The sequence below is a fragment of the Stegodyphus dumicola genome, chromosome 6 (genome assembly GCF_044657685.1).
Source record: "Stegodyphus dumicola isolate Sdum_Otavi_A_Nest chromosome 6, ASM4465768v1".
Lineage (NCBI taxonomy): Eukaryota > Metazoa > Arthropoda > Arachnida > Araneae > Eresidae > Stegodyphus > Stegodyphus dumicola.
This window is the reverse complement of record NC_140773.1, coordinates 90,767,450-90,793,514: the sequence shown is the minus strand read 5'-3', so window position 1 is coordinate 90,793,514 and position 26,065 is coordinate 90,767,450. Positions and strand designations below refer to the sequence as shown.

Genomic DNA, 26,065 nt, shown 5'->3' with positions numbered 1-26,065 from the left:
ATATAAACATGAGAAAAATATATGATTGAATTTGCCCAATTTGTGTAAGTATGTGTGTATTATAATATACTATGATTCATAGGTGAATAATGTTAATGGAAATACTATTACTGTTAATTATAGCCATGGATATCCTTGTTTGTTGTATGCTACTCTGACACTAAATGGTATAATCTGGCGAGCAGTACTCCAAAGCAACTGCCACAGCAGATAAATAAATGAAACTGAGTTCTAAGTAATTCACATTTAAGCTGAGTAAAAAATTATTTAATAACAGTTTAATGATAAAAGTTTTAAAAACAAGAAGAAACATTTTGATACATCTTTATTACTAATCATTTCAGCATAAGCACATTTTCATAGAAGATATGTACAAACTTAAAAAATGCTCTACATAACAATATATTTTCCAAAAAATCAACTATAGAACAAACCTATAAAACAATTACCTTAAATGTGCATTCACATATATATTAAAAATATTTAACTACTGAACTTTTGAATGTATTTTACACAAATACTAGAAACAAACATATTGTCTATATAAGGTAATTGATGCCTATTTTACACTAGCTTTCTAAAAAAATTTCACTATGCTAACAATTAGAAAACGTGTCATAACTATCAAAATTAAGTGTTGAACTTGGGAAATATAAATCATCTCTAATAAAATAAAACAAAATATATAAATAATATATGAATAAAATATATATGGCTATGGAGTAGTCAGTTAAGTGTGCCACTTCAAATTGGAACAAATGCTAGCTATTTAGCCACTCAAAACCAATGAAACATTTTAAGCAACTATGTACTGCTGCACACTAAATTATGGGAGGGGGAAATTCATATGCATGATAATGATAAGAGGTTTCCACAGCTTTTTAATATAGACACTGACCATAAATCCAATGTGAATGATTTCATATTTTTCATATAAGAAGGAACACAAATGGTACAGTTTTGTAAATACATACTATAGTCTCATAAAAAAAAAGTTTAGCATTTCAGATCTTAGTTTAAAATGCATGCAGCAGTGCAAGTTATATTAACTGCCCTCAGAGTACATCAAGTATCTAGAAATCTTTTCCTAGCAATTACACAAGAAAATCCACTTTCAAAATTGCTTAAAACAGCATCACAAAATATATCAGACTTTGTCAGTAACAATAATTCAATTTCATGGAATGAATATTCAGGATATATGGCTTATAATGCTCTTTTGAGTAACAGCTACATGAATGCGATGCAAATTATGGAAATACATATATTGTTCCATGAAAATGTTTGGCCCCCAACATAATAAAATATGCAAATCAAAACACCAGTTTGCTTTCATCAAATAACAGGAATAAAATTCAAAATATCTCTGAAATCGTTTTTGGCCCCAGCATAACTAAAAGAAATGTAACTTGAACAAAAACAGATTTGCTTTAACTATACGAAAAAAGAGGGAAAGTAATTTATTTGCTCATATCAAATATGGATGAGTATTTATTTTAATATATAATTAAATTTTAAAATACAAACTGAAAAATCAACCTCTTTCTATACATTAATTAAAAATAACTATGGTTATGGATGTGAAAACTGACTATGCATATAAAGGAATGTTAATACCAAAACATCATCTACAGGATATGTACATCACAGTAATAGATACAAGATGCAGAGTAAACTTTTTCATATAAAAGGCAAATTTTAAATTATAGATGAAATCACAAACTTCAAACAACAGTACTGTCAAAAGTAAAATGCAGCAAAGTTTAAAAGATTTGATAAGAGGTAACTATACTTATAACACTTCTAATCTAGAGAAAATTAATATTCCCATTAGTTGTAATATATGTTTTAAGCAACAGATACAAAAAAAACTGTAAATGCACAAAAAATTAGAAAATAGAAATTGCAAATAGCAAAAAATTCAGCATAGCCCAAACTAAAGTACAACTAATCATTAAACTTGCACTAGTACACATCTAACAAAAAAAAAAAAAAAAAAACATGAAATGAAATTCTTTATCTACACAGATGTATATCATTAAAGATTACTTCAAATAATTCAAAATCATCAAACCACTACAAAGAATTTGAAGATAGTCACATAAAAGGATAAATTTTCCTTTTCAAGAATATATTCATGCGACTGCAATATATTAATGACAGTGAACTCTTCCTTAATTTGTAAATCAGCCTTATTTGGCACTTATTCTGAACACTTAGATTTTCTTTTCATATTGACGGATGATCAACAGAAGTGAAGATTATCAAATTTTAATATCACAACTCATTAGAATTTTAAATAAATCACAAAATTCCAAATCAATCAATAAATCTCATTATATTTATGTAGCATTTGTGCACTGATTTATCTATTAGCTATATACCTTCCATAAACAAATATAAAATCCACTATAAAATATGCTTATTTAATTAATAACTCTAAATGCATTTCTCCCAAATCATTTTAAATTTTAATGTTAATTGAATGTATGTAAGTCCAGCATTTACAGTACTTAATATGCCTGTATAATAATTATTAGTGACAGATCATATTAATTAAAAAGAGCAAATTTTTTTTCCAATGAATACTATATTTAAATAATTAAACAATTTTTTTTTCACATACTGTCCTATCAGATCCTGTTTCTTTAAAAGAAGGGGGGAAGGATAACTGATGAAAATTTTTTAGTGGTTCACTTAACCAGTGATTAAAAGCAGAAACTTTACATTAAAAAAGTATACGGGAGAAAAAAAAGATAAATTGTTGTAGTTAGTTCTGAATGTATAAGTACTATGCAATACAATTTTTAAGTACTAAAACTAAGTAATATAAAACCATTTCAGCTGCATATGTTATTCTTATATAAATGCATTTTTAATTCAGATTTTGAAATGAAAAGTAACTTGAAAGAAATAACACGGTAAAGAAAGATTATAAAATATATATATATTCAAATATTTTATCTAAAAAAGAAAAATTCTATCATTTATAAACTTAACAATTAACAAATAAAAATGTCACATATGCACAGTCATGGAAAGTTTAAGTATTTGGAATAATTTTATTAAATATGTCAGGAAAAAAATATTAAGTCCAGAAATAAGTATTTGTATAATTCATAATTCAAATTCAAAAACCCAACCATCCTAAAATAAAATATGAATATTTTATTCTTAACAAAATTCTCTAACTGGGAAACAAGTTTTAACTTCCAAACATAAAAGATATCACAAGTCCAAAAGATTATAACCTTAAAAAAAGGGGGGACAAAACGTAACAGCACTGGTATTCAACGAAATGGCTATCATCTTATGAGGACTATCACAACAAAAAGATAAGACTCAAGCAGAAAATCCTATACTCTATTCATAATATTGCATGAAATATGCAGCATTAACATGAACAAAGCTCACTTTCGGATAACCAAGAACAATTAAACAGATGAATATTTTGCTTGAAAAAATACTTTTAAATCTGAAAATTGGTTCTTTTAAATGAAACATAAGATAATAAAAACACAAAGAAAATAACTAATAAATGGGGGTATGTAAAAATTTTAAACAAAAGCCACCTCCTTACAATGCCTGCAAAAACATTACAAGGAGAAGATCCAAGCATGATGAGTATTTCATCATGTACAAATAATTATTTTTTAGTAGTTTGTACAGCAACCAGCAGAATAACAATCTGTCTGGTGCTAAAACTGACCTATTAGTGAAATGCAAAGCACCAGTTCTTAACTTAAAAAGTTACTTATAATCATAAACATCACATAATATGTACATAACTTATTGAAATGTAAGAATACATTTCAAGATCAAATTTTCAAAATCAAAATATGTTTCATATTAGAAAAGGAAAGCTCATGACATAAATTAATTCTGTCAATCAATATGATTACAAAAATACAAAACAAGAATTTAATGATTTTTGAAATGAAAATCTCTAATCCCTTAAATCTATTCGTGTCAATAAAAACAATTACAAAAATACAAATTAAGTATATAATGTTTTAAAATACATTTCTTTTCATTGCAAAATACAAGTGAATCAACTTTAAAGATTAACATATAATTACACTTCTAGAAAATTTATAACTTTTAAAACTAAGAATAAGAGCTATAATTTTATAAATGTATTTTTGTGTAATTTCGAAAATACATATTGCACTAATTGATTTAAATAAAACAAGACATTCAAGAGCATTATAAAAGTTATTCAAAGTTAAAATTTCTGAAAAGGCCTTCTCAAAAAAAGGTTGCATTACCAAGGGGGGGGAACTTTTATAATAAGTTATGCAACAGGTTATTCAAAATAAAGTTTTTTTAATTGATTCTTTAATTATAAAACTGAATAAAATATAGATTTTAACTAAAGAACAAGAAAGTACGAAATTACTTAATTACAATAAATTTCTTATAAATGAGTATTTACTCATTATTAGTTAAATGAAAAAAAAAAAAAAGCTTTAATTAGAAGTAAGCACAAAATATTATTTTAAAAGCTTAATAAAAAGAATAAACTATTCTCTAAAAGCAACTTTTTCCAATTTCTTCCTTACAAAATAGTTGTGAATATTTTAAGAGGATGGGTTTTAACTGTGAATTCATTTGACTTAGGATATCCCTACAATGTAACTTATCTAAAATATCACAGAAATATGAAAACTGCAAACACACATATTGCAGTAGTGATAACTGAGTTGATGAGTGTGGAAGCATAATTACATCTGCTCTCGAAACAGTCGCATACATTTGCTCGGCCACCAAACCCAGCTCTGTAATAACAGGGGCGATCAGTGTCAACATCCTTTGCACACTGACGGATGATTCGTTTTGTTGGTTTTTCTGTGGAAAATGTAAATATTCAGGGATTTATTATGCAAGTACTTTTTAAATATGTTTTTAAGATTAAGGAGTAGTTTAAATTTTCAAAATATTCTGCTAAAGCAATTTCAACAAAACAAATATTAAAAAATTTAAACTATGAATATTAATTATGATTACATTAATTGAGACAAGAATAAATATAAAATCATAAAGCTGTATTACTCTCTTTAATGAAAGAAAATTTTGAAAAAAAAAATAAAGCTATGAGATATTTATTAAAGAATTCACAAATAATAGCATAATATTATAAAAATAATATGACAAACACTTCATTTACAATCTCAATTTCAAATGCCAACTTTTTTAATTCAAACATAATTTAAACTCCTTTATATAGTTGTTCTGTTATTTATTTTAAAAAATATATATTCAGGTAGTTCAAATTTATTTTAAACTTCTTTATGCTTTTTTTTTGGGGGGGAGGGTTGTTGTATTTGTTTAAAGAAAGCAAAACATTCAGGCAGTAATACAGTTACCAAAGGTACATCTTCAGGACTATTTCCATTATAAAAATTATCAAGTTATTTAAACAGACCTCAGCTGCAAATAAAATTCAAAATAAACATAAATCACATGAAAACTGAAAAATTACCATAATTCTGTGTGATTACATAAAAGTAACAAAGAAATATGGATTATAAAAGCCATTTCAAATTAAAGCAGAACAATAAAATTAATTTAAATGTATACAATTAAGTAGAATTTCTTCATTAAGCAACATTTAATATTAAAATAACCCTACCAACCAATACTTCTGTTAAAATACATCGTAACTATTTTTAATACTAAAGTTTCTAATCAGTTTTACTTTAAAATGCACCTTGTTTGATATATACAGTGGATGGACAAAAATATGGAAACACCTTGTGAAATGCATGTTTGAAAAGAAAGATTGATTTTAATGAAATATGTAGGTGGCGCTGGCGTTTTTGACTACTGACGCCACCTATACAACTTTGTAAATGTGCTAAACAGTTCAGTTGTTGTCGGAGTACTGTTATGTGAGGTTGTCATTGCATTATGTCAGAGTTAACAGACTTCGAACGTGGGCAAATTGTTGGAGAACGTATGGTAGGTGCTTCCGTAAGCAAGGTAGCCGAGGTGTTTAGTGTTTCAAGAGGTACTGTATCGAAGATTTATTCCACATATTTGAAAAGCGGAAAAACATCATCTGCTAAATCACAGCGCGGACGAAAGTGTGTCCTGAGTGATCGTGACAGATGATCATTAAGGGCAATTGTGACGAAAAACAAGACCACAGCTGCAAAAGTTACTGCGGAAATGAATGTTGTGTTACCGAACCCTGTGAGTACCAAAACAATTAGAAGGGAGCTTCATAAACAGGGAATTGCTGGCCGTGCTGCAATTGAGAAGCCACTCATCAGTGATGCTAATGCCCGTAACAGGAAAAGGTGGTGTTTAAGTCATAAAGCCTGGACTATAGAGCAGTGGAAGCGAGTAATATGGTCTGACGAGTCTTCTTTCACATTGTTTCCCACTTCTGGCCGAGTTTACGTCTGGAGAACGCCATCTCAAGCCTATAATACAGATTACTTGTTGCCAAGAGTGAAACATGGCGGGGGTTCTGTTATGGTTTGGGCAGCCATATCGTGGTTCTCTGCTAGCCCCATGATAACTGTGTCAGGGCACATGACTGCCAAGACTTATGTGAACATTTTGGCCGATCAAGTTCATCCCATGGTATAAACTTTGTTCCCCGATGATGATGGTGGTGTCTTCCAAGACGACAAAGCCCCTGTTCACACAGCTCACATTGTCCAGGACTGGTTTTCTGAGCACGAGGATGAGTTGTCCCATCTCCCCTGGCCACCACAGTCACCAGACCTGAATATTATCGAACCTTTGTGGTCTACATTGGAATGGAAAGTGTGTTCTCGTTATCCACCGCCAACATCGTTATCTGAACTTGCCACCGTTTTGCAGGAAGAATGGTATAATATTCCCTTGGCAAACATACAGGAACTGTATTTATCCATTCCGAGAAGACTGCAACCTGTTTTGGATGCCAACGGGTTTCCTACACCATATTAAGCAAAGAAACATGTTTCCATATTTTTGTCCAACCCCTGTATGTATGATCATACAGATACAATTGTATCATATACAAGAAATCTTTTCAGTATGGAATAGAACTAATTAAAATTGTATGATAGCTTTCTGTCTGAATATTAATGCCCATTTGTCAATTCACCTATACGTTTAAATTCATGATAAATAAACATTTTGGCATCATTTATGCACCTTTTCTGGGAGCTCTAATTACTGTAAAGGCCCTTATTTTCGCGAAAATGAATATATCGGTGATTTCGCGAGCTGAAAATTTCGCAAATTTTATATGAACAGAACCGAAAGTTGAAAAATTCCAAAAGTACATTTTTTGCATAAAGCATTTTAAGAAACTTCCTTTTATCCGAAAAGTTCGTCCACTGTTAAGTATTTGAATTCTGCAACATAAAATGAGTTAATTGATTGTTTAAGTAGTATTTGTTTGAAAAAGCTTTTAGATGAAATTAAAATTCTGTTTTTCATTTCTTTGACGAATATCGCGTACAAAGTAATCGCAAAAAACTTTGTCACATTGGTTGTCACATTTGAAAGAAAATATTCATTTTGACCATTCCCGAATCCATCTGGGACCCACCACCGGCCGAGAGGTAAAGTCGCTGAACACTGGCAGTTCAGTCCGAGGTTCGAATCCCCCGAACAGCCTGGCTGCATGGGTCTTCGTAGTTTTCCCCCATGTATAACGTGTATACAAGCCAGTTTCCCTTAGAAAGACCTCCATGAAGGCATCCCTTCCCATAGGAAGATAGGCTTTGCTGTAATCGCATAAACCGAATCCATTTGGGGAGGGTGTGACGTCTGTACATAGAGACAGAATAAATGATTCGTTTTTCCAAAAAGGATTGTAATATGGATTCAAAAGGGTTTTTTCCCCTCAACATTTGTATGTTCGCATGTACATATGTATGCACAACTCAAAAACGATTAGCGTTGAAATTTTGCACATGGGGCTGCTATAATATCCATTTGTGAACTATCTTTTTTATTGCAATTGGCAGTGATAATTGATTGGATAATTAAGTTAAAATTATTCGAGGAAATAACTTTAAATGAAATGCAGCAAAAAAGTGTATAATTTAATAGACGACACAAGGAAGTCATGCGTGTCTATATCAGATTTCTGACTATTAAACCTCATCTGATAAAAATCAATATCAAAATGTTAACTCCTGGAAACCTAAACTTTTTTTTAGGTGGGTTAGTACTGTAAAATTATAGGGAAGTGGGCAAGATTTTTTTTTTTTTTTTTTTTTTTGCATAAGGGCCCTAGAGTTCTAGTTACGCCACTGCACTTAATATTTATGTCTAGGAAATGAAAATAAAAATTCATGATACATTTTGATACAATTGAAAAAAGAAACAAAAAATTAAAAGGAAGCTGGCATAGACTGAAAAGATGACACCCATACATATATCTCTTCTTATTTAAAAATTAAGAGACAAAATGATAAAAAAATTAATATATTAAAAAAATCTGAAGGGTTTTAGATTTTAAGTAATGTCTAAAACGGCATTTTTTGTAATGTTTTGTGTGTTACCTTTATTTATTAAATATCATATTCTTCGCACTTAAACCATAAAATTTAGTTCAACAGCAATATCGCAAAATAATTTTAAAATGAGCATATCTTTAGAATTTCCGATACATAGTCTCGTACGCTGGAGATAAAAAAAAAATTTCTGTACAACATTGCTATTGCTTGCTTCGAGATCCTTGAGATTGCTAATAAAAAATTGGTTAAAGTTTTACAAAATATGAAATTGATAATAAAACAAATTCCAAATTAGGGCTAGCAGATGCCTATATTCTGCGAGAGATTACATTATTCAAAATTTGATCGCTCTAGGTACCATTGTTTTATCACAATGCGAGAAACATATATACATTTATGCAGATTCTTTATTACTTAATTTCTTTAAATGTAATACAGGGCAATATTTGGTGGCAACAATTTGAAAAGTGAAACAACTCTGAAAGTGAATACATGCAAAATGCCAAAACGAAATTAATAGTTCTTCTGAGCAAATTGTCCCTTTGGACTAATAAAATCATAAATTTTATAAAAATCATGCATTTTTTAAATAGACAAGAATTTAAGGCTAATCTTTGGAATATGGTAACAGGTAGTTTGGCGACATTTTGGTAAGGCGATAAAGGTTACTTGCTAGGACTTTAGCAGTGTACATGGATAAAGTCAAGAGTGTGCGCAATGCCATTTTTGTGCAATTCTGGGATGTTATTTTAAGTGAAAATAGGTCGACATGTACATGGATACCATGTACATATAACATATACATATAACATATACATGTATGTGGAATTCTTAAAAACGCGGCAAGCAGTGGGGGGTTCTGCACTTTCTCCCAATTTTGCACCTAATCTTCGTCATGATTAAGCACTTTTGTTTCATAAAAGTTCTAGCATAAGCATAATTCGGCTAGCAGATTGTTTGAAAAAAATGTTGAGTAAAAAAAAAAATGCCTTTACTTCGTGAAAACAAAATGGCTTCTAAGCAAAAACTAGCAGGTTGCTGTAGCAGGGTTGGTTGCCAAATTTTCGCCAAAAAATCGCCAAGTTACCATAATCCAAAGATTAACCGATTTTAATAATTTTTTGCAGCTTTAAACTAATTATGCACAGTTTCATTATATTACTTTAAAAAAATCATTTTCAGTCAAGTTATGTGACGTAAAATTTAAACATACTGCTGGCACATGATGTAAAATTTCTTAAACTTTTATATGTAAGATGTTCAAAGACCAAAAATTAAACAAAATGACAATCTTAGCCTGCAGTAGATATGCCATTGTAAGGTTACTCCCCCCAAAAAACAACTTTAATTTTACACTGCTATGTTTCTCTTACAGTTGATTTGGTTTTGGTTATTTGATTACAGGAAACCACACAAGGGTTATCTGCCTAAGGGAAGAGATGCCTTTGTGGAAGACGCTTTACAAAAAACTGGATCATATCTGTATTATACATGAGGAAAACTATGAAAACGCCCATGTAGCCAGCCTGTTCATCTGAATTTAAACACAGATCGAATTACCAGTTTTCAGCAATGTTACTACTCAGGTGCTTATAGGGCTCTCTCTTCCTGTTGAACAGAATAAGTTAGGTAAAACTGATCTAATATATATTTTGTAACATTCAACTACAGTATTAAGTCCAAGATCTGTAATCATCAGGACTTCCACGATTCCGGATTAGGGATTTTTCCAGATATTAAATCATCAACTTAAATCTAGTAAGATAACATGTAGAAAATCATAAAATTAAAAATATGAAATAGGGATTTATGGAATAATGAAGCATTTATGAGCTTAGGGAAATCAAAGTTTGGAAAAAAAATTTCAATATTTGTTTGCTTTATTAAACTTTTTTTCAAAGTAAGTTGTTTAAGAGGCCTAACATTTTGGGCTAATACTGTCTCTTTAATTCTACAGATTAACATAATATCTTGTTTGGTTATCCAAAAGTTCCATTGTTCAAGTCCTGTAATTATTGTGTTGAGTATTCCCATTAAATTGTAAATTGAAATCTTTGGTTCTCAATAACCTTTCTTGCAGTTTCTTCATTACAGATACTGATATTTTCTGGCTTAAGAACCATACAATAGATTTCGCCGTCCGTTAGTTAATTGATGATTAGGTCATGGTAATTGCAATGGAAAATAATTTGTTACATCACACCTTCATTTATTACCAATGCTCCATAAATTCCATTAACTGAAAAGTTTCACTTTTTGTTTGCAATATCTGAAAACCTTCAAATTCAAGGCTATCATCATAAAGCTTAGCTAGCATCCGCTATACACTACTGACGATGTATCATGAGACTGATGACTAAGCACGTTATTCCAGTAAATTTTGTCTTGCTTCTATTGCCCACTGATAACAGACCTGAATTATATCAGTTTAGCTATTTATTATACTTATGCCTATTTTCTGCACATGCAGAAATGATAATATCCCACATACACTTAATGCTTATCCAGGGCTGAGACTAGATGTTTTGTGGCCCAGTGCAGTCTCTATGGATCTATTGCCAAGTACCTCACTAAATTCTAAAAATTTTGTCGCCTCTAAATTTTGCATCCCATTGCATTTCCTAAATTAAGATTTTACCATCCCTTAATTTTGCTCCTCGGTGCTTCTCCAAGTTCTAAACATTTTGCCACCCCTACCTAATGCAGCCGCTCCAGCTCTGGCGCCGATCCTGGGCTTATCTGTATGACAAATCATTTATTCTCAATTCAAACAGCATTACCTGTAATCTTTTGGCTTATGAGTACCATTTACAAAATCTATTTTTTACATATGAAAATACAGTTCAGTTAAAATTCTTGTCAACACATTCAACATTTTACAGTGCAGTTTGCTGAGGTCTGAAATCATCCTCATGTGTAATGGTAACATAAAGGTCACCATGCTCTTTGGTATTCAGTTACTAATATTTTTAAAAAAATTGCTTAGACATTGCTATGAGTCATTTCTCAAACTGTTGTGTGTTGATATCTAGGGGTGATGAAAGCAAAAACTAATAAATAATGATTCCCTAAGGTTAGGGTCATTGATATAAATTACTCAGTATGTGTAAAATCAATGATGATGTTTCAGTTTGAGACATATGCCAAACAAGAAGGTAGCTACAAAGAAGTTAAATTAAGAATTGGGACCCCAAACATGAAAAAATAATAAATGCATGGGTAAAGTAGGGAAGGGGGTAGAAGGTTGCACATTCAAATTTTAGACTTTGTACTAAATATTAAAACATAACCTTTTTACTTGCCAATTTTTCAAAAAAGTATTTTCATCAGAACTGCAAACTGACTTTTACAAATGAATTTACATTATTATTACTTCTAATGAGCACATTTATTACTTCATATTTCACAAAATGTGATTAACATTAAAAAATCTTACACACAAATTTAAAATATATATATTCTCACTATGTACAAGCTTTTCCTTTTAACATATGGCATCTGCTTTCAAATGTTGGATATTGCATATATTAACACAGAAAAATTTTAAAAACTGTCCATACTGCAATTATCTATATTACTCAAAAATCATATTATAATTTGAAGTCGAGAATACAGAGGCACTACAGGGGCAGTGACTTCAGTGATCCTCTTTCTCTTGTATTTCTCGTGATTCATTTAAACCCCCATCATCTCTGTCACTATTTTTAAGCCTTTCAGTACATTTACAATAGTTTCAATTCATGAAGGTGAAACTACACTGGTGTGCAAAAATTAAAGACGAAGTAGAAAAATTAGCATATCAGCTGAACGAAGAGGCAGAGCGGACAGAAAGACCAATCAGGAGATTAAGTAAGGTGATGTACAGTAGCACATGCGCGTAATGGGGGAGTGTCTGAGTAGTATAAAGCATGTTGTCGGTGTAAGATCAGTATTTCTGGCAAAGAGATTGCACGCCGTATAGCAGTTAAAATCATACCGAGTTGCTGCCTCAGCGAGAAATGGCGAATAATCAATATGTTAGACGACATCTGGATGCTTTTACCTGAGGCCGAATCATTGGGAAGTTGGAGGAAGGCCGCAGTGTGACAAGTGTGGCTGCAGAGTTCGGAATTGCTCACAGCATCGTTTCACGACTTTGGAGACAATTTCAAACTACAGGAACAGCTATCCGGGGGTTTAGTAGTGGTCGTCCACAAGGAACCACACCCGCAGATGACCAGTATATTGCCTTACAAGCCAGAAGAAACAGGCGGCAGACAGCGGGAGAAATCGCTAGACACACGACACAAGCGACTGGACGACCGATATCGCGTTTTACCGTGGCCAGAAGACTGCACGGTGGTGGTCTGTTTGCGCGACACCCTGTACGGTGTGTACCTCTAACGACTGCCCATCGGAGAAGGCGTTCTCTGTGGTGCCGGGAACACTGGAATTGGAGAGACAATGAATGGGGACAAGTACTCTTTACAGATGAGAGCAGATTCAGTCTGAGTAACGATTCTCATCGCATACTCATCTGGAGAGAGCGGGGAAGCCGCAATCATCCCTCGAACATCATTGAAAGGGACAGGTTGGAGGTGGCGGTGTTCTCGTTTGGGGAGGCATCATGCTTGGTAGTCGTACAGACCTTCACATCTTCGACGCAGGTTCAGTCAACGGGACCCGTTATTCTAACGAGATTCTTCTTCCATATGTGCGTCTTTTTAGAGGCGCTATGGGTCCGCAGTTCCTTTTCATGGACGACAATACATCATGTCATCGCACAGTAGCTGCTGAACAGCTCTTAGAGAGTGAGGATATTGAAAGTATGGATTGGCCGGCATGATCTTCGGATCTCAATCCCATCGAGCATGTATAGGATTTTCTAGGCAGATGCTTGGCAGCTCGTACCTTACCACCAATAACGATTCCGGAGCTTCGATTGGTGCTGCAAGACGAATGGGCAGCAATGCCTCAACAACTCATTGACACCCTCATTCTCAGCATGGGCAGATGCTGTGAAACCTGCCTAGCAGTCAGGGGAGATCATATCCCCTATTAAAGACCGGATGTTTCTTGCTGGACACCCATCACAGAGATGTTTCGGCCTTCAGTTGCATTGCGCTCCATGCTACTTTTTCAATAAAGCTTCTTTTTATCCCTCTGATTTCTCTTTTAATAAGTGTTGCTTACATTACTCATGTCCTTACGTATTGGGGATCTTACGGTATTAAATGTGTTGATTTGGAAAGCTTTTGTACAAAGTTATATTGAAAAAACCGTCTCGTCCTTAATTTTTGCACACCAGTGTATACTGCATAGGTTACTTCCATTTATATAGAGACAGTATTTACCTTATATATTATTTAGTGCTTTATGCATTATTCACTATACTTTAAAATATTTTTTTTCGGATATGGAAGCAAAAAATATATTTCCCATATTAAAATGATATAAACTTTTTTTTTTTTTTTTTAATATCATCTCATCTTATGTAAGATAACTCTACCTACATTAAGCAGAAAAACCTGCAATATTACAAACAACCAAAAGATTATTTTAACTATACTTACGATCCAGTACTTGAAAATCAACATAATTTTCAATTTTTCTACAAGCTACGAACTGTGGACCACCCTTGAGTGAGCTGCAGTTTGTCAAATATTTAGGATCAGGTGTTCCAGCAGCACATTCTGGATCTGTTTCTGATCGACAGTGATAACATTCTATGCTATTTCCTAAAATTTTAAAAAACTGATGTTACAAGATAATTCATTTTCATACTATATGGTAAATAAGATGACAAAATTATACAATATTAATTATATTAAGCTATTAATTATGATGTAATAAACATGATAATAATCTACAGGTCAAAATCTTCATCATACATTACTATATTACACACATTACTTTACTCTGCTACTTTAGAAAAACATCTCATAACCATTAACAACCGTAATGACAAATGTAGCAGACATTCAACAGCTGAATTGTTTCTTCCCCCCTTCTCTTTCCATTTAGCCTGTTTCACTCTGTCAAAAGTGCACAAATGCTGGTTGACTTGAACTACAGTTCCGAATAAAGTGCAGAAAAAAATGTTATGCTGTAATGATGTCTTATGTTGCAATCACAAATGGGAAGAGTTAGAAAAACCTTGAAGTACCTATTTTAAAGTAACGGATTATAGCACCTAATGGCACATACATATAAACAAATCTCGTCTAATCTTTGAAATATGGTAACAGGTAGTTTGGTGACATTTTGGTAAGGCGATAAAGGTTACTAGCTAGGACTTTAGCAGTATACATGGATAAAGTCAAGAGTGTGCACAATGCCATTTTTGTGCAATTCTGGAATGTTTTTTTAAGTGAAAATAGGTCGACATGTACATGGATGATACCGTGTATGTGCAATTCTTAAAAACGCGGCAAGCAGTGGGCGATTCCGCACTTTCTCCCGATTTCGCACCTAATCTTCATCATGATTAAGCACTTTTGTTCCATAAAAGTTCTAGCATAAGCGTAATTCGGCTAGCAGATTGTTGAAAAAAAATGTTGACTTAAAAAAAAAAAAAAAAAAAAAATTCCTTTACTTCGCGAAAACAAAATGGTGTCCAAAACAAAACTAGCAGGTCGCTGTAGCAGGGTTGGTCGCCAGATTTTCGCCAAGTTACCATAATCCAAAGATTAACCCAAATCTCAAACAAGATTCAAACCTTTCTCAACTCAAATTTAAAATATTGTTTGTGAAACTTGCCAGGAATGATAGAAGCTGTGGTAAAAATTCTGCAGGAATACAGTATTTTACCACAAAATCGCTAAAGATGCAATGAGTCTGGTAGACAGGAGGTGTGCAATGCTGAGTTTATGCACTCTCTGATGTTTTGGGGAAAAAAAACTGATCACTATGTATATGGGAAGAACGTCATTTTAAATTACAGAAGGATTTCAAGAAAATTGTGTGTGTGTATATTTTTTAATGTAGCATATAATCCTTATTTAATAAAATTTGGATTTCAAAAAAAAAATTTTTTTTTTTCTTTTCACATGTTGATAATGTTTGCCGACTAATTAAAATATCAATAGTTTGGGAATTTTAATAAAAAAAGCTGTGAAAATCGCCAACTTGCATCTAATAAGTAATTTTGACCTAATAAATAATTTGGCATCTGTAAAAGACTGCCAAATTGTGCCAAGGTGATGGTGTTAATATGCAAGTTTATTCATAAATATAGTCATCCCTACTAATGAGATCTTTGGGACTGATGTTTTGCTACTAGCATAATAATATCTGGTTCAGATTTTATGAGAGTAATCTTATTATTTACTATTTGTACACTTAACTTTAAGTATTAAAGTTGAACATGAAAAGGAAATTGAGAAGTAAAAGTTTTAAAAAATAAAAGAAAATAAATATTAAAAAACAGGACTGAAAGATTAGTAGTTTTATTTTATGGAGGGAAATCGGCTGTACCACTGTTCACTCCTGATTAAATTATTTCACCCTGCTCACTGTAGATTAGTTAATTTTATTATTATTATTAAATTATTTGGTAAAAGTTTACAATAGAGTGCCCCTTGTTTTTTGGCGATTCTTTTGACACCAAGATCACCTTCTGTAGTTTTAAATGGTGTTCACCAGAAAGGCACAATTTCAAGATGGCCGCTATACAAAACCAAAATAAGAAGTCAAAGAATTGCATAAACTCTGTGCCCATGTACACATCGACCTGTTTACACTTAAAAAAACATCATAAAATTGCACAAACTAGACATTGTGCACTGCCTTAAATTTGTCCATGTACACATCAATCTATGTTCATTTAAATAAAATCAGGAAGCTAAAACAAAGTTAAAACTATCATGGTAACCACAAGTGAGGTTTCACTGCCAAAATTTTAAAAAAATTGTCGCTAATCGAAGATTTTACACTAGAGCCAATTATTTTATGAATAACATTTTATCAGGAGCCCCAAAAGTATAATGTTTTGTCTTGTGGACTCAAGAAATGCTGGTCTAGAGCAACTTCTTAATATTTAAGCTAAGCTTATTTTAACTCTAAATTTACAATCTTTCCTAAATAATTTTATTTTAATTATTAAGCTATTAGTATAAGCTTTCAAAATACTTGGTAAAATCCACCGTATACAAGGATTAAGCCAAATACTTTAGAGATTATAAAACATACAATGTTATAAGTAGGAAAAGATTTTAAACTTTCCATTCCGCATAATCTATTCAACACTTTTAAGTCCACACTAAAAGTTAAAATATAAGTACATTTCAAAGCACTATTACAATATAATTTATATTAAGAAGTGGGTCTAATTAAGATGATTTCAGTTGAAAATAATTAAAAGTAACCTTAATGGTATTTCATTAATAGCAATTCATTTTTATTAAGATTAAAAATAATTTATTCCTTAAATATTTGGTTTAATCCTTGTATCTGGTGCACATGGGATTTGGCTACTTTTGGCGACTTTTATGATGAGCAGTAGAAAAGGGACATATACGATGAGCAGTAAACGAGTATTCAAAGAATATACTATATAGTTATATATAGTATATACTATGTATATAGTGATAGTATATAGTGTATAGTATACTATCACTATATATACATAGACGTTCTTTTAGTAATTTTTGGTGTTTGCGATAATTTTCAAAATCGCGCCGTATACTAGGATTTTACCAAATATTTTAAATAAAGTTTTTTTAATTTATTAATATGAAAAATTTTAAACTGTTTCATACAGTATTCAAATTTCATAAAATTATGTATTTAAAAAAAGTATACGTCTTATTGGGGGGGAGGAAGAGCTCAGCAGAATAAATGATGAACAAGCATATCAAATGAATATATTATTTTTTACAAAGGAAGTTAATGATTGCATAACACAACTTAAATAATATACATCAATTACTTTCATCCAAGAAAAAAATTACTGCAATAAAATATTTAAGATAACTTTCAGAACAATTTTTCTCTTAAAATCATCTCCTATTCCTCTTTGAAGTTTGAAACACTATTTCTGAATCACATAAGAAAATAATTCAAAGGAAAGTTCAAGTTTAATTAAGTAGTTCAGATTACAACTTTCGATTATATTAAGAGAATGCATTTTCATGGGATTTTTGAGCAGTTCCAGTCAAATATCGTGGTATATGATAAAGGAGGAATCATTTTATAATAACATATTCATCTTTGCAGGAGAAAAGCTTATTAAAATCAACATCATATTTATCTATCTGCATAAAGATTGACGCTAAAACAAACAAGCAAACCCAAAATCAAAAATAAAAATAGGACATGCATTTTCTGGAATATGCCACTGAATTAACAAATTTTAAAAATGCACAGAGAAGTTAAATTGCTAAATTTAACTGCAAACACAAAAATTTGCATAAAAATGTATTTCTGCAGAGCACCGCTCTCTTAATTTTCAGTATCACAATAATACTACTTGAATAAAAACAAAATTATTCTTACCTACAGTTATTTGTGAAACTACAAAAACCAAGACAGTTAAAGCAAAACTGACAAAGCTATTCATTTTGACGAAAAGAGAAATATAAACGAAATTACAGAATTTTTTAAATTTGCGCTAAACAGATAAACTCAGTTACCCTCCGTCCTCATACTATTCGAACGTTTACTGCATTGCAAAAGTCCTTCATAGACGCGACCTCTAACAGGAAATTTCCTAACAAAATTGAGAGGCCATAAATCGATAATTTTTCTATCGATGTCACGCTTAAAATGATTTGCTAAGTTGCACAACACTGTAACATAGCATTTAGCCTAAAAAAACTGTTTTATTTTGTGATTAATAAAGTTATTATGACACCAAACATTATTTTTATCATTAACTCTACCAGTACACTTCTCTTGTTGTTCAGAAGAATTAAAATAATTTCTCAATAAATAATATTTTTGGTGTTGCATTCCTATACAAACTTCTCGAAGAGACTTTCAACTCGACGGATTTTTAAGAACACCCCCCATACCGCAGTAACATTACACATTTATAAATATGTCTTCTATGGGGTTCAAAACCGGACTCAAAGATATGGCAGCCGGCTCAGCGAATCACCATACCGACCAGAGAAGCTTAATAAATAATATTGACTGCAACGACCGATCAAAAATGTCTCCAGGGGAATTTTTGACTTGGAGAAATTGAAGAAATCCCTAAAAAAAAAAAAAAAAAAAAAAAACCTTAAAGCAAGAAATGAGGACGTCATGAAAATTTAACACATGATGGAAAGTTTATAATCAAGTCTCACTAAGATCGAAAACAATTAGTTTGATTAATGATATTAGAAAATTCTCCGTAAAGTAACTTTTCTGCCAAGAAAAAAGTAGAACAATAAATCACGCTGTTTTCGGAAGACATTCCTTACCCCATTCTAATGGCGCTGGCATGCATTGATGTGTAAATGGAATACATCTGGTCTCATTACATTTGATACGCTGTCAGATCCTTCCACTATTCACAACTTTTGGACCATCAAGTTAAACAACTGTAATATAATGAATTTATTATAAAATCTCAGTGTTCCTCACATCAAATGATGTAATAAATGAGTGGTATATCAAATGATATAATAAATTGTGTATGTTGAAGGGTGTTTTTAGAGACATTTTAGAGACTCATTTGAGATTTGCAATTTTGCGTAAAAATACATAAATGTATTTAAAATATATTTATATACAGTTAAAGTCCAGTTGAAAAGAGCAGATTCGATAGGTTGCAGAAACCGATTTTTCTAACGTGTCCCATTCACATGACAAACAAGCACAGTAAACAACATGTCTGACATACAACAGACTGTTCGCTGGAGTATCAGAGAAACTAGCGCATTGTTAGCCATTTGGGAATGCAATAATGTTCAAAAAAAGAATTAGAGGGTACCGTAGTAATACAGATGTATATAAATAGATATGTGTAAGTTTAACTGAGTTTGGATACATAAGAAATATTCTTTAAATCAAAACTGAGACACGAATATCGCTTGTAACGCATCAAATTAAGAATAACGTCGTATTGAGTACGCCTATTTTAGTAACATTCATGTTGCATTTATAAAAGAACATACAAAATTCTTTCAGCAAATCAACGGAGAAAGTGAATCAATGCAAAATGCCAAAACGAATGTAATAGCCCTTCTGGGTTAACGGCCTTTGGGTTAAAAAAAAGGGGGACAAACTTTACATAATATCAAAAATTTTTTATTTCATTAAAATAAAAAAAAGCTAAGAATACAGTATGAAAATTATAATTTTATGTGTTAAAAACAAGCAAATGAAATTTGGTATAGGAAAATGCACATAATTAAAACTCTTGAATCTTACAACTCCTTTTCTTACAAAAATTTCACAAAACGTATTTGCGCAACAATTTAAAATTCGGTTAACAGTTCAAAGTGCAAAATCCACGACTAAATAAGTCATGTCGCAAGTACTTGTGTATTCGATGTGATGTTTGCATGCTGTGAAGTTGCTGAAAACATATACAATATATTTCTTCTTCCTCATCGCATGTCTACGGGGAACTAGAAGCACTTTCGGCTGTTAGTTGGAAGATTTGGATGTCGAACCCCGGGGAGATCATAGCGGATTTTTCATGTTTCCTGATTCAAAAATTCTATTAGACGCTGTACAACATATTATATATGTCTAGGATTATGAAGATGATTCTTACTCTCGAGAGTTACTCAGAGAGATTCTGAGTTACTCTCGAGAAAATGTAACCCACCAGTTATTTAAGAGTTTGAGCCGATTTCTCGTATTGACATGGTGAAATAATGTAGCACTCAGGGTCTCTACGGCAGGATATTGGTGATGCAGATTTCATTGAAATTGTAGCAACTATTTTCTTTCCTTACCCCCTTTTTGAACACATTTTTTTATTCGACAGTAATAAAACTCTCGAGAAAATGTAACCCACCAGTTATTTAAGAGTTTGGGCCGATTTCTCGTATTGACATGGTGAAATAATGTAGCACTCAGGGTCTCTACGGCAGGATATTGGTGATGCAGATTTCATTGAAATTGTAGCAATTATTTTCTATCCTTATCCCCTTTTTGAACACATTTTTTATTCGACAATAATAAAACTAATCTTGCAAAAGTTTTGAGTTAAAATGTTTACGCTTTTCTTAAATCAGGCCTCGAAAAATTATAATGATTAAAAAAAATCATGAAGGTTCTAGTTTTTGCAGATTTGAAAGGCATGAGAGTTCAAATCTCTCATTAAATTCAAATAGTCACGTACTCAATAGAAACCATAGCGAAAAGTAAACTCACTAAACCTCAAGAAGGTTAATAATGTAGACTAAATTTAACTGGAATTATTCTTCAAAAAGCAGTTCATTTCCTTAATGTTTCTATGGTAAGATGAGGAGTTAGATTAATCATTGATTGAACTCCTGTACTTATAATAATTGTACCAATAATTGTACCAACAAAATTCCTGTTAGGCATGAGCTAATCTCAAAATCGATTATCTTCGCAAAACGAGAAGACGATCGAGGTAGCACCAAAAAAATAATGAGCAGTTAACTTTCCTCCTAAACCTCCAAAAGATGTGTTTCGGGTAACTTTAGTTAGCTTCCAGTTTAACACATGAAAACCGATATAAACTAGCAATTTAGCAGTAAATTTGACAGCCTGCCAAAAAATTAAAACAATTTTTTTAAATAAAAAAATAGTTACTCATAATTATGTATAAGTATATGTAGCTTGTTTTTCAAATCAGCCTATCAATATCCGAGTGCTTAAGACCACTGAAACTGGCAGTTCGAACCCAGGCGAATAGGCTGGCTACATGATTAGTTTTCATGGTCTTTCCCATGTGAAACGTAAATATGATCCAGTCCCTTAAAAAGTCTTCTACTACCGCATACTACCCCCCCCCCTCCGTATTAAGCAAACAGCTTTCATGAACTCTGCTGCATTCAGTTAACGTAACCAACCTAGGTGACGGAACTGGCCGCTCAAACATTTGAAATATTTTTGCTGCAAAGTTTTTTTTTTTAAATTATTTTTTTGTTTCTTTATACCAAAATATGAATACAAGGCAACTTCGTTTACAAGTATACCGTGAAGGCGTCCACCCTTAAGCAGTTTTAATGCCTTCCTATTCAAACTATTTGCTATAACTTGAATAGTTCAATCTAAACCTTTAAAGCTTGCTTCGCAGTTTAGCTATCGTGATTAACTCGGATCGAACAAGAGTAAACAGAGTTGAATAAAAAATAAAAACGTTTAAGCTTGTTTTGTGTAATATCGCATGTTTCACACTGTCAGAATTTCTTTTCGCCCTGTCGCAATTTTTCCCGAAGTGAATATCAAGCACTGAGCACATATATTTTAAGCGCTAAAGTTGTCTTCGTTTTTTGAGCATGCGCTATAATCTGACATCAGACTTGAATTTTACATATGGAAAATCCTAATAAATTACCTTTACAATATCATACAAAATCGCCTGTTATATGTCAATATCATACCAGTGCTTCTCCAATTAAACCTTGTGTAAGGTTTGACGTCATCGTAACGTCATCAAAAGCAGTATGCTATTTCCGTAATGCAGTTTCAGGAAACAGCGATATTTTTCTTTAATATTATTGTTTTTGAACCTTTGATTCATTGCATTTATATAGAGAAAAAAGGGTTAGGTGGAAAAAGTCAATTGCTTTCTGCACTGCCAGTTTTCGTGGATTTCATTCTACCTTTTATAGATTAAAATTTAAACTGCTTGATCTGAATTAATAAATCGTAATTAATACCGAAGGATGCATTTAAATAAATTTCCATTGAAATAAAAAATAATATTACAAAATATAAAATTACAAAAAATAATATTACAAAATATGATTATATGATAAAATACCTAGAATTTCATAGGGCTTCCAGATATGTGTTGCAACTCATACTCCAAATATTTATTTCTAAATGCGCATCATACTATATATATTTAATCCAAACATATATTTTTTATTTTTATTCATTTCGTTTCAAATGTTTATTATTATTCATTTCCTTTTGACTGTTTGTACATATTTTGCTTTAAAACGATAGCAGGCCTGCATAATTCAAAATAATACAAAAATGTAGCGGAAAAGTTTAGTTAGTACTGGCATAGTCTGGCCGATCTAACTATGCAGTTCCGCCCTCATTTTAAAGGGAGATGACACGGGGGCTTTCCGAGGGTGTCCCATCGGTTTTCCTCTACGAACAATCTCTCGAGAGGACTTTCGGATCACCGTGTATTTTGAGTGTCCCCTTGCCACACTGCCTCTGTAAGCTTACAAATGCCCAAGCCTTCTCCGAGATTCGAGACGGGCCCATTGGTAAGGAAAATTCTATGTTACTAACCACTATGGCGGCGTTAATAACCACTATGTCGGCTGGTCGGCCATAGAATTTACCAAAGTATTAATCAATCTTGCGCAACTGCTTGCCAATCTTCTAAAAGCGTACCTTTTTTAGTTCCTGCAGACGCTAGAAAGGCGCTCTGCAATTCAGCAGCATAAAATTCCCCATCACTGAGAGATAACTCAGTCGGCTGCCGGCTCAATTTGAGTTCTGAATGTTACCATATAATATACTATCTCAAAGGATAATAAGAACAAAAATTATTCCTTTTTTTTATTATTTACATTTTAAATAAATAAAGATAAAGGAAGCAAATGAAATATAAATGCAATGTTTTGCAAAAATCTAACTGAGAAATGACAGAAAGGCGCATAGCAAGTTTCGAGTTTTACACTGAATGAAATGATGGTCGTGTAGGAATAAATCGATTAACCTATTGTAAACAGAAAGTGTCCGTGTTTTCTGTGAACAATCAACAGTTAACAGTCAGTCTGTGAACGAAACTTTGGGTTTTCGGATGTGACGAATTTACTGAATGCCGAACTTTTATTGTATAACTTTTAATCAAATAAAGGTATATCGATTCAGCAGTTATATAAAGTTAAAAACTGCATTAAATGCAGCTTTTCGAATTCATTTCAACAAGCCGTAGCTTGAAACCAATGCTTCTACATTACATTTTTCTAATGTAAAAAAAGGATCTACTATATATTTTTTAATTCGCATTTAAAAGCATAACCTGTTGGCATATCTTTACTAATATTTGTATAGGGTCACACAAAATTTGAGCTAATTTTATCTCGAATAATTTTGATTCACGAGAAAAGACTTTGTGGGGAGAAGCGATGAAATCAGCCATACTCTGCCTCTGTAAACAATCAAGCTTAGTATATTTTTGCTAAAACGTATCAGGTAACAAAAGTTATCGAAATCTGAAGGTCTACCTTATTTGATTCATTTCTTAAAAGGTCGGCTTTGTCTATTTTACTAAGACAAAGCACACAAGGGCTATCTTCCTGAGGGGAGGGATGGCTTCTTGGAAGACTTTTTAATGAAAATTGGCTCGGACACACTTTACAGATGGGAAATTTACAAAAACGCCCTTGCAGCGGCCCATTTGCCTAGAATCGAACCCAGGTCCCGTGACTACCAGTATTCCGTAACTTTACCGTTCGGCCACTGTTGAGCTTATAAGGTATTTCTCTCGCCTTCTTTGCATGCCTTCGTAGTGCAGTGGTCTGCACCCTGGGCGTGTATTTCAGAGGTGTGTGGTTCGATTCCAGGAGAAGGCGTTGCTCATTTTTCATCTCTCCTGCTTCGAAATAACGTAATGTCTCTACAGTGGCGCTCGAACTAAAAGGGTGGTGAATGATGATTCTCCTCACCCAGAATTTGGCGATTAAGTTCCCTAAAATCACTGTCACCCTTTAAAAGGGGGAGTATATAAGGTATTTCTCCCGCCTTCTTAGCATGCCTTTCTAGTGTAGTGGTCTGCATGCTGGGCGCATATTCCAGAGATTCGCGGTTGGATTCCCGGCGAAGGCGTTGCTCATTTTTCACTTCTTCCAAAAAAAAAAAATACCTGATGTCTTTACAAGCTTCTTAAAACGCAGTTCATATTTACTAATTCAAGACACATTTAAATGCGCAGTCAGGAATATTTTACATCTGCCTAATAATATTTTTAAAACAAAACTTGAAAGAAAGATAATATTTCGTTTATGATGTCACTTCAAAGCGAACTCCATAAATGTATAAGAAATATTTCGTTTTCGTCAGAGCAGAAAAAGTTACTTCGCTTATAATAGTGGAAAACTGGTTAACAGTCTTGCTCATTCTTTTTCCTTGTTTATCTACAGTTTGTACTTTAAAAGGTTTGAAGATATGTCATGGCTTTGGCATATCGAGGACATAACCAAAATTGAAACATGCGCATTCAATAAAACTGAAGCATGTTTGTTACTCAACCAGCGTTTTTCAAGTACATATGTGCATGCTTCGTTAGCTGAAAAAAAATTAAAAAATAGAAATTCATCAAAAAAGAAAAGAATACTGGAACACACACTGGGCCATTCAAGCAAGAAGGAAAAAACAAAATAACTCATTAAAAAATACCACTTTGCTTTATGAGTTCATAATTCTATTATGTACCAAAGTAAACAGAAATGAACCTTTTGTTAACTTTTTTTAAAAGATATAAGCAATCGTTTAGAATATGAATTTACTAATGGAACCAAGGAAAGGTACTAGAAAAGTTCTTAACTCTTTTTGATTTCCTGTTTAATTATGAAATTCCTGTTTGTAATAAATAATTTTGACACAGGGAATTAATTTCAGTAACATGTAACACTTCGGAATTTATATAACTATAGGAAATACAAATTTTTTAAAGTTATAAATCAAGGAAAAATATCATCAAGTTTTCTATGCTAGACTTAGAGCCAAAGGAAGATAATCTTAAAGTCTAATGATCCAATAGAGAGCCGCACGATATAAATTCTAGTATTATATGATTATTATAATAATCATAATATAACTACAGATTTAGTTAAGATAATAAATACTATAGTGCATTTTAATGCAAGCTGTCATTGGAAGAAAAATTTCCTTCTTATTCATTTACTTTCCACTCTAGAGAATTGAGAAAAGTGTTGCCTAAAACATTTGATAACGTATAATAATTTAATAACAATTTCCTTTCTCACATTAAACAAAGTACCCGCCATGATATCTTGTATGGCCCGCTTTTAATTCAGTTTTGTAAACACTGGGAGACATCAGATTTTATTATGATGATAGAATATACTTTTATTCTTATATAACTTCATAATAAATTAAAGGCGGGCATAGTTAAAATTTTCTGAATGACATCCTTTACTTGGTAATATGTACTTCGCATATATTTTTCTCAATAATTTAAAGAGCTGCTCTTAGTTCAAACATTTGTGAAAATATATCTTAAAAAATATTCATATGTAAATCGTGAGTTTCACAAAATATTACGAAGTTCAATTTTGATAACATGACTTTGCATACATACCTCTTAAATAAAGAATAAAGAGTAATTTTCCGACAACAGACATCTATGACACGTTCTTTGGAATGTATTTAAGATATTCACAGAAGGACATCTGGAAAGTTGAGATGATGAGAAGAGCAGACGCAGCTTCACGTACTTTTAATTCGTACACATGCACTTCAGGCTCAGGTGAGAGACATGAATAACCAGTAAA

General features: G+C 32.1%; 1 protein-coding gene across 2 annotated transcripts; it reads right to left on the bottom strand.

Annotated features, from left to right (window-relative positions):
* Positions 1-308: 308 nt before the first annotated feature.
* LOC118197683 (uncharacterized) lies at positions 309-26,065 on the bottom strand. Of its 2 annotated transcripts, none has more exons than XM_085818670.1 (3): positions 25,873-26,065; positions 14,021-14,185; positions 309-4,848 (listed from the first exon to the last, which is right to left on the bottom strand). In XM_085818670.1, the coding sequence occupies exons 1-3, from the start codon at positions 25,913-25,915 to the stop codon at positions 4,652-4,654; spliced, it is 405 nt and encodes a 134-aa protein (XP_085674796.1). In that variant the 5' UTR covers positions 25,916-26,065; the 3' UTR covers positions 309-4,651. The 2 variants fall into 2 exon arrangements, with proteins under 2 accessions (XP_085674796.1, XP_035225111.1); XM_035369220.2 differs by lacking the exon at positions 25,873-26,065 and adding an exon at positions 17,943-18,121.